Genomic DNA, 10,428 nt, shown 5'->3' on the forward strand with positions numbered 1-10,428 from the left:
TTTTTTTTTTTTTTTTTTTTTTTTTTTTTTTTTTTTTTTTTTTTTTTTACGTGAAAAGGATAAAACATTCAAGATACCAACTCGTAAAGGATGAAAAAAGGGCAAATGCGAAATCAACAAAAACAGAGTAACTTAAGAAAAGCTAAAGAAGGCACATCAATTAATACAAATACCACTAAGGGAATAACAATCAAAGAAATTAGAAAAGGAACATTGAGAAGCCTCAAACTTGAAAATATTGAAACACTCCAACCAAGGTTTACTCATCTTAAAAAATTTGATGCTTCCGCTTAAACCATAATTCATATAAGTTGAATTAAATTGGTTTTCAAATCAACAAAAATAGGCTAAAGTTTCCTGCTTTTTTAAGCTTGTATAGTTAACACTTAATGGGACGAAGAACCATCCAAGAAGGGACTATTTTCCTTTTATATCTATGAGCGTAGAGGCCAGCTTTCACACACCAAATTGATTTCACAGAACATCCCCATGATCCTTCAATATTTGGTTGCCGGGAGAATTCGTAGATATTAAGTTATAGGTAGATGACTACCATTGCTTAAACTCATTCCCTCTAAGCCCTTTATTGTTTACATTGACCCTTATCAACTACTAAACTAATTCACTGTGGTTCATCTAAGAATGCCTATTGCCTAAAGCATATATCATATTATTCACTTACAATCGATCAAGTATAGAAGATTATCCGTTTACATAATTCTTTTCATAGAAAACCGAACTATAATGGAAATATATATTTTAGGTTTAAATCTCTCTTCTTCTCATTTATTGTTTCAGCAACACGAGAGTGGAGGATTCAAACCTCTTACATCTTGAACAAAGATATATGTTTTAACCAATTGACCTATGGTCAAGCTGACTGCTTGACCTAAATCTCATTTTGGTTCCTAAACTTTCAAGTTTATTCTATTTTGACCCCTTTAACTTTTAAAATGCACATTTTGGTCCTTGAATTGTTTCATTTTGATTACTGAATTTCAAAATCTCTATGTTACTTCCAAAGTTTCAAAAAATAATTGTTTATCCACTTACCCAATACTCACCTCCAACCTATGAGGCATAAATACATGCTCACATTAACACAAAAATACACAAACTCAAGCTATGCAATCAATTTGTTAAAAGTAAAATAAAGGTAAGGACCAAAAAAGTCCAATAGAGTTGGCTAGAAAATAAAGTCATTTTATTCTTTTACATGCTTGCATAGCAAAGCATCTCCATTGACTGCCTTTGTTTTAGATTCTTCATGTTTGGTGCAATGTAGCATCAAAACTTCTAGGAGGATAACTTGTCCACATTTCTTCAGCAACCTTTCCCACCCAACGTGGTAAAAAAAGAAAATGTTTATTTTCTTTAAATTAACCTATTAAAAAATGCTGCCAATTGTAGCTTATCTTTCACTAAACAATTAATGCGGAATAAGTCTAACTCATTCCTAAAAGGATGAGGTAGAAAGTCAAAACATAGGGGAGCCTAATATACTTTCAAAGCTTTCAACTAATCAGTATTCCTACACAGTGCTCCAAAAACAATAAATGGAACGTGATGCAAGTTCACAAGTCAAACTACCAAGTAAATGTATAATGGTGAAGCAGAAGTATAGTACACCAGATAAAAAAGGCCACCAACCTCGAGAAGTTTATTCAAGATGACAGGCCCCACAAATTGAGACAGATCATTGCCAATCTACAAGTCCCACAACATGTTAGTCAAACAGAAAGTACAAAAATAACACAACAACACAAGAATTGAACTCAATTTTTCCTGTAAATTAGCCTCTTCAATACTATCCATCCTTTTTTCTTAAGATGGAAAACATGCTCCCTTCAATATTTGGGATGGAAGTGTAACGTTTCTTTAAGCTAAACCAATAAACAATGACAATAACAATTACTAAGGCTAAAAAATTATTCAGATATTGGGTGTATTATGACATTTACAAATTTGATAACCAAATATTTGTTCATAAATGGATACGTTCCCAAAAAAGTTCCTCTAAATATGCTAGTAAATTCAAGAGGAAGATCATATTACCTTCCAAAAGCCACCCAGCCAAAACCTATTGAATGGGAAAAAGAGAAGAAAATTAACAAAAACAATGCAAAGAATAAGAACCAAAACGAGTAGTATTCAATCATGTACTAAAAGGAAGTAGCACATATCCAATTCATTTTCAGCACTTCACATAATACATTTTCATTAAAAATCTAACCACAGTTAATTTTGCTTAAAGATTTTTTTTTTGAAAAATTGTATTTTTTGTTTTTACCTCTCATAGTGCATTATATTTGGAAGCATTGATGTGCCTAAAAGGGTCTCTAATCAGCACTGTTTTAGATAGGCAATTTTTTTAAAGGGAAATATTCAATTTATACCCCTAAAATTGGGGGGTTTATATATAAAAACTCTAAATTAACAATTGTATCAACAAGAAACCATTTTTCACTCGCGTTCTACTTACCTTCCTCCAAGGCTGCCGTTTAATGCTCTAAGAAGCCATGGTTTGGATTTTTGAGACTCGTCCGCCCAAGCTTTCTGGAAGCTACAAATAACAGTAAATAAGCTCCAAAAAGAGGTGCAAGAATCAGCAGAAATAATGTTGAGAGAGAGAGAGAGAGAGAGAGAGAGACTTATTGTATAATGTTTCAGTTCGATCCCACAAATCCAATTTCCATACATCCTTCTCCGTGAGTGGCCTTTTGTATCCTAACTTCATTATGTAATCCATCCACCCAAAAGTAATTTCTAGTATAAAGTAACCACAATTAGAACGGCAATACATATTTAAGAAGAACAAAACAAATTGTTGGACAAGTGTTCAGTTCATTCTTTAGCAAACTGATTGGGTTGCCAAAACTCAAGCTAAAAAGTAAAAATACCTAAGAGTGAATTAATAGGAGGTATATATCTGCCAAGGTTCAGACAAATATATCAAATTAATCTATCTAATACGAAGGGTATAAAAAAAACTCAGGTGGGATGGAATTTTAAGTTCACTAGATAATAATACCCTGAATTTTTAAAAGTGAAAACTTGTAAAACAAAGGATATGTATGTTTGAAAACCCAGGACAAAATCTATGAAGTAAACAAGTCCTTCAGGACATATTAGGTAAAAATTTTAAAATTTAAGAACCTATTAAACATTTTCTAAATTTTGAAGTCCTATCACACACAGCCCATATGACATGTGATGTTGGCATGTAAAAGAAATTTCCTTCCTAAGAAAATTTCTAGCTCCACCCTAGCCAGTACCTTTTAGACACTCACCTTCCCCATTATTTTAACTCCCCCCACTATTGACAATAGTTCATAACATCCATACATCATTTACGTCTTAGATAATACAAAACAACTTATATATCCTCCGAATCCATCTCACAAAAAGTAATGGCATGGGATTTTATGAAAGCAATACTTACTTGAAAATAAATTTGCATGCCGCTCGGGGCATATACGTTCCCCTTCAGGGAGTTCTTCATATTCATCATCAACAGATTCACTATTAAGAGGGGTGTGACCAGGAAAAGGAACCAAGCTAGGCACATATGCGACCAAGAGAACACCAAATAAAACCTACAGCGAGAATAAAATCTCAGAAGAAAGCTCACAAGGGGAAATGAAAAATTAACATAATTTATATTTAATATTACAGGTATTTTATAATTATTTAAAAGTATATTGGTAAACGCTTTGACTGTAGCAAATACCAAAACAACTCATCAAACTAGTCATTAGAGATCCTCATATTCTCCTCCAACAATAAATTGCAAAATAATGCAGATACTGTATAAGAGATGAGAGACAGAAATAAACCAACCTGGACAAAGACTTCGCTGATGTACCAATATAGGACATCTCTGAAAAGACAGAAATAGGACCATTAATCAGTGATTCAGTTTTATGCCCAAATGCATGCTCAAAAAACTGGTCAAACTTTTACATTTAAACTCCAATTCCCTTTACTTGCAAATGAAACTAATTTAATAATCATAAGGTCGTTAGATTATCACAGCCACAACGATCTCATCCTAGTTGATATATGCTCTACATTTCTAAACTCAAAAGATGGATGTCATATTTCACAACTATGTAAGATTTACATACTGTTGAATTTCCTCCTAATATCTTAATCTCTTTTATTTTCTTTACTTCTCTTTTTGTTATGACAGACAAAATAATATATTGAATGCAATTTCTAATAATTTCTGCATCTTCCACAGTGTATTTTTAACTTTGACAACTAATAATTCAAAGAAAGAACAGCAGGAACAACAATAAGATGGCATCCAGCTATCGTAGCTAATTATAAGATTAAAATAGAAAATACCTCTCGTAAAAGTCCTTCACGGATAAAATTAGACTGAGCATTGCAGCATCTGCTACTAATGTATAAACAACTCCAAACCTGACGATCCATCGAAATTCAGAAATATAAACTTTAGTTTCGACGACAAGCATTACAAGCATCGAGCACCAAGCAAGAGCCTGAATTATCAGGGCAACCACCTGAAACAAAAGGGCATAAGAATGAACTCATTGATCCAAACACCCAATATGTCCAATGATAGACAAAATACTTCTACTCGGCTATACATCAAGAACTTAAATGGACAATATCTCAATCTTTCTTACCCTGAAATCTTCTTCGGACTAAATTCTCATTCTTATGATAGCCCACATATCATATATATCTTACATCATCTCATATAATTTTAGCTTTTTAAATAATATTGTGGACCAAAAAAGACTACAATTTTTTTTATTTTGACTAAATTGCAAAGTAAAAGATCAAAATAGTTTTTTACTTTTCTCATGTAAACACATTTCCAATTGCAAACTGTGAATACTCTAAATTCGGTAAAGAAACGCTACTTAGAAAAAAAAATTAAAATATCTTAAGAAAACTCTACCTCGAATGGAGCAAGTGCACCCTGGCCATCTAAATTCAGAACTGAAATTCCCCTGATCAATCTGTATAAAGGCTCAAATACACAGTAAGCAGCCAATAAACACAGAACGTAGTTGTATATCTTTGACTTCAAACAAAATCTCTGTGCTTTAAAATCCTTCTTGATCAGCCATATTCTGTTGATACATAGACCTAGAATGACCAGATGAGAAATAACAATAACCACAGAGTCAATGGCGCATGGTGTGTAAGCTCCAAGAGCATTCTCCACTGCCTTCGTCCACACACCACCAGCAACTGGTCGACAATACCAAACAAACGGCTCAAAAGCCATTCTTGATTTACTTTTTACTTTCCTACTGCAAGCACATAATCCACCTCTGCTGCTTCCTTAACCTGGCGTTGTCGCCTGCCACGAGGACGAGCCTATACACGAATAATCAATGAAAATTAGCCTTACACAGAAAATCTAGTCGGTCTTCAAATTTTGTCTTCTAAGCAGAATAATTCTGCTAGTTGCAACCGAAAATTCATAGCTGCATGAGCTCACCATTTTCGAAACGATCATTTATTGTCAAGATTATTCGGTAAGCAATCACTGATCAAACTATGGATACCGGGTGAAAAAAAAAATTATTAGCACGTCGCTCCAATTGCGACACAAAACCAAACAGAAAAGTTCAAGAATCTTAAACGAAGAACTAAAACTCATGGCCGTATAATGCATTTCGCCAATCTCCAATTAGAGTAATCATATAAGCGCAGATACAATCCAAAAGACAACAACATTGAGTCGAAAAAAAATATCGAAACTAATTATCTCAGGTACGAGAAATGAATAAATATAAAAGAAACTACAACCGGAAATTGATTACTCGATAATCCAAGATAAAACAGAACCAGAATGACATCCATATAACTAAGAACCTGAAAATCAACCTCCAAGTATGAAGGCCGGAGAGAGGAGGCAGGGAAGAAACGAAGAGAAAGCAAGAGTTTACCCGGTAGATGGCGAATGAATGATGGAATCTCCCGGAAAAGTTGAAGAACAGAGAGGACAACGCGCCAAAAATCGATCTGGAGGCCGGAACTTGAGAAATCCAGCTACATAACCAAAATCACAGCCTGAAGTAGCAGAAATCCAGCTACAGAACCAAAATCACAGCCTGAAGCAGCAGAAATCCGTGGCCACCATCAGATTCCTTTTATGAACATGGAGCTGTATGTAATATACAGATAAGAGGAACAGTTCAGCCCGCGGGATGAACGGTGTCAAATTGATTGGTATCAAAATTACATAATAAAAAATGATAATTTTCTTATTTTTTTTTCATTAAAAATATAAATCAACCAGTTTTCCAATGCATTGGATCTTGACTACAAATATAATTTCTGATCACAAATATTAATAATATCACATATATTTGAACTGTAATTTATTTTCGTAATTCAATAAAGTACAAATACTAATTATTCCTGTGTTCATTATTTTATTTTACTTATTTCACTGCGTTTTTATAATGAAAATGACAGCTACTTATATAATCCGCCTCCATCAAAATTAATTTTAAGGTTTATTAAAACTAAAATATTATTATTTTTTTATAACATTTTAGAGAACAGGATAATTTTCTACGTGGGAACTGTGCAGTGTCCGGTGGGGGCACAAAAACTAAGCTCAAATGCATCATTGCTTACGATATTTCTCTTATTACTTTATGATTATTTTATTTTTATTATTTTATAAAAAAACAAAAATTGATCATTTTTTATTGGAAGTCATCATCATTTACTTTTCCTTTTTTATCTCTTTCAACTTTTCTCCAATTTTTAGCTTCACCCTCGTTGACCAGTGGTGCATGCATCATTGCTTGCGGCTTTTTATTTTATTTTTATTTTTTATTAATGAAGAAAGTTTATTATTTAATTATATATATATATATATATATAAGATAAATTTTTCATAAATTTACTGGACAGTGAAATTCTAATTTTTTTCTAAATTATATGATTAAAATTATAAATGTTTGGAAGACCCAAAGAAAAATAAAATAATATTGTCTTTTCACAAAAGTTTGATTCTCCCAATTTTAAAAGTCTACAGCCTTCACAAATTCCAAGCTTTTCTACGTTATTTATTATTGATTTGCGATGGAAGATCTATCCCGTATGGATTTGGCAGACAGGAGTGACAATTATTTATTTTTTTTAATTGGATTTTTTTTAAATTTTATAAATATTTAAACCATCTATAATTATATTTATGTATTCCAGTTTTAATTACAAAAAATAAAACCGAAGACCATTTATTTGAAACTGTTTGTTTTATATATATTTATTCCTACGAGGTACATGGGACCCGTGTGAACAGTCTATGTCAGTCACGTGACTTGGAAACCAGATGGAACGTGTTTGGCGTTTAAAGTGTGTTTCGGCCGTTGGATCCTACTATGGAGTATCCAATCTCGTGTTTTGATATTATTGGCCAAATTAATAAAAAATACTTCTAAATTTTTTATTTTATTTTAAAATATATATAATATATTTTAAAAAATAAACCTCAAAAATGCTTTTAAATTTTTTTAAAAATATTATTATAGTTAATTTTAGCCGACCGATAGTTAGTACATGATAAAAAAAAAAAAAAACATTAATTTTAAAAGGTAATATTAATGTTTTTAAATTTTTAGAAAAAGATTAGAAAGGTTAGAGATGATTTGAAGTAAAATTTGATGAAATCGAAAATTGAAAATAAAATATAGAATTTTTGTTGAAAGTTTAATTAAAATAAAATTGAAAATAATTGATTAAATTGAGTGGATTATGATCACAAAAATGAAGATTTGGTATGGATGGTTGTACAGCTACAAGCAAGCAATTTCGATAGGATTTTGTCCTTTGTTTCACCACTTTCCCATTGTATTGGACTCACGCCACTTTATTCTTTTGCCTTATAATAATAATAATAATAATAATAATAATAATAATCTAGCTAATTAAGAGTGATTTTCTTTTTAAAAAATCACGGGTACAGAGTATATTTCTTGATTAATTATATTTAATATGCACCCATTTTACTATAATTAATAAATCAAATTAGCCAGTACATTTAAATTAAGCGTATAATCAATACTAAAAAACTTAATTATTCCGCTGCAATAAATTATTTCATTGAAATATATACTTAATTTTATTAATAAGCCGATGTACTTAAAAAAAAATTTAAAATTAAAACGGATGCAATTAAGTACGGAAATCGTATATTGATTAATAATATATTAATTAATTTAGTTCCAGTTATTATTAATTTACTGTAAGCATTTATTTGTGATCATAATAGTTAATTAGCTAATTATTATCAAATAAATATAATTAATATTTGTATAAATAGACCTCTTATTTGTAGGGTTTCATTGTTAGTAATTAGTATGGATAGGTGTGTATACGACTAAAGAGAGAAGGGCAGTATTGTCTTTTAAACCACCATCAGCAGCCGAGACTCGAGAGCAGAAAGAAAAAGGGCAATGTTGTCATTATGATCACATAAATGCCAGTGGGACATGGAAATTGCATCAGCGCATACAGCGGAGGCACAATAAAAAAATGCAGAGCCCCCCCGCCGCCGCCGCCGCCGCCCCCTTTCTGAAAAAATCAAGATTCAAAGCCGGCGGTCGTGTGGGAAGAAGGTGGTCATAAAATACAATATCATCAAAATAAAAGTAAAATTTAAAACAACCCCTTGAACACCCTCTAATTCACTTCTTTGAAAGCTCAGCATCTTCATTGATACTCGTTTTTTTTTTAATCGATGTGGGATTCTAATCTACTACTCTTCGGAGTCCAACATCCTCGCTCACACACCGTCTCGTGTTCATCCCTTCTCGGGGCTCAACTTCCTCACTGGCACTTTCCCTCGAAGTTTTTAAAAGATATGTACTCTTTGAACTTGTCCGCAAAGTTTTTAAAACAACTCAAGCGTACAGACCGTTAAGGAGAGATTTTCCATCCTATTAGACAAACTTCCTATAAATTCCTGTAATCACAATTCTCATATTTTAATTCCCTTGTTCTCAAAGTGACATTACTACATATTGGGATTGGGAGCACATGACAATTGGCAAAAAAGATAGAAAGTGACTAAGATACAGGAAAAGAATAAGTCTACATATAAAAGAGAACAGTAACATAATGGGAATGTGAATGGCAACAAATTAGAGCATCTTTCACCTAGATTTCAGTGGGAGAGCAGCAGCGGGCATAGATATTAATTGAGAAAGAAAGCAAGAATTAGACTACAAAAAGTAGATATGCGCTACTACTACTACTGCTAACAACTTCAAGCATAGAACACAGCCATGAAAGAGATATTCAAACCTTTTTCTTCTTCCTTCTGAGGAGGAGCACAGATATGTGTTCTTGTGACCTTACGCATTCAAGGGCTCCATCTCTGCATCCTTTTCCCGGAAACTAGGCCTGCTTTCTATCTCTGTCATACACACATCAGGTATGGATAATGTCATTGCACATGTTAGATGAACACGACTCTCCACAATGGTATGATATTGTTCACTTTGAGCATAAACTCTCATGGCTTTACTTTGGGCTTCCCCAAAGGCCTCACGCATTCAAGGGCTCCATCTCTGCATCCTTTTCCCGGAAACTAGGCCTGCTTTCTATCTCTGTCATACACACATCAGGTATGGATAATGTCATTGCACATGTTAGATGAACACGACTCTCCACAATGGTATGATATTGTTCACTTTGAGCATAAACTCTCATGGCTTTACTTTGGGCTTCCCCAAAGGCCTCATACCAATGGAGAGTATTCTTTGTTTATAAACTCGTGATCATTCTCTAAATTAGTCGATGTGAGACTTCCATCATCCAACTGCGCACACGCGCGCACTACAATCTTACTAAAACATCTGAGAAACATCATTTCTCTGCCCCACTTCGCATTATCTTATCAAAACTACTTATTAGCTTGTTTGTGAAGTATACTTACTTAGCTTCTCTACTATCACCAAGAGGCGCCGCTGCAGGATGGAGGCCACGAACAGGAAAATTGAGCACATACCGAACATGACACTGATTGGAAATGCATCAACCTTCAAAGAAAATTCACAAGCAATCGATCAATACTTGACAAGAGGCGCAAAAAGAAATAGCATGATTATACGTACGTTGTACAGCACGACACACACAAAGACATTAAGAGGAATGCGGAAGAAATTCATAATGGTGCTCCTCGCCTCTTCAGGAATGTACTGGGATCTCATTTTCATAATGGATGGCCAGAATATACCCACACAAGCCTCAAAGACACAGAATCCAACCAACTGGATGCAGCCTGAAAAAGAGATGCTCCCACCTTTCACTTGGGATGGTTCTACCAAGAACTGTTTCAGAATCCAGCAAAAGCAGAAAGAAAGAATGATAAATTGGAAGCTTAATGATCCTTGAAAATATAATTGGGGGGGGGGGGGGGGGGGG

The 10,428-nt window shown here is 33.3% G+C and overlaps 2 protein-coding genes across 7 annotated transcripts in view; both read right to left on the reverse strand.

Moving 5' to 3' along the window:
* The window catches only part of LOC111433549 (ABC transporter C family member 2), a 23,854-nt gene extending 17,653 nt beyond the window's left edge, over positions 1-6,201 (reverse strand). The window contains exons 1-9 of one of the 3 annotated variants that reach the window (XM_023070617.1): positions 5,934-6,201; positions 4,934-5,358; positions 4,351-4,529; positions 3,841-3,880; positions 3,443-3,596; positions 2,652-2,766; positions 2,483-2,563; positions 2,056-2,080; positions 1,651-1,707 (exon numbers count right to left, since the gene is read on the reverse strand). In XM_023070617.1, coding sequence (XP_022926385.1) covers positions 1,651-1,707; positions 2,056-2,080; positions 2,483-2,563; positions 2,652-2,766; positions 3,443-3,596; positions 3,841-3,880; positions 4,351-4,529; positions 4,934-5,266 — 984 coding nt within the window. In that variant the 5' untranslated portion in view covers positions 5,267-5,358; positions 5,934-6,201. Of the gene's footprint in view, positions 1-1,650; positions 1,708-2,055; positions 2,081-2,482; positions 2,564-2,651; positions 2,767-3,442; positions 3,597-3,840; positions 3,881-4,350; positions 4,530-4,933; positions 5,359-5,859 lie in introns of all 3 variants that reach the window. The other 2 variants (XM_023070619.1, XM_023070618.1) reach the window with 2 other exon arrangements.
* A 2,476-nt stretch (positions 6,202-8,677) lies between these two features.
* LOC111433917 (molybdate-anion transporter-like) overlaps positions 8,678-10,428 on the reverse strand; it is a 4,525-nt gene continuing 2,774 nt past the window's right edge. For 3 of the 4 annotated variants that reach the window (XM_023071188.1, XM_023071189.1, XM_023071191.1), the window contains exons 6-8: positions 10,119-10,334; positions 9,941-10,043; positions 8,946-9,611 (exon numbers count right to left, since the gene is read on the reverse strand). In XM_023071188.1, coding sequence (XP_022926956.1) covers positions 9,550-9,611; positions 9,941-10,043; positions 10,119-10,334 — 381 coding nt within the window. In that variant the 3' untranslated portion in view covers positions 8,946-9,549. The other variant, XR_002708883.1, reaches the window with a different exon arrangement.

The sequence above is a fragment of the Cucurbita moschata genome, unplaced genomic scaffold, assembly GCF_002738365.1.
Source record: "Cucurbita moschata cultivar Rifu unplaced genomic scaffold, Cmos_1.0 Cmo_Scf00043, whole genome shotgun sequence".
NCBI classification, from domain to species: domain Eukaryota; kingdom Viridiplantae; phylum Streptophyta; class Magnoliopsida; order Cucurbitales; family Cucurbitaceae; genus Cucurbita; species Cucurbita moschata.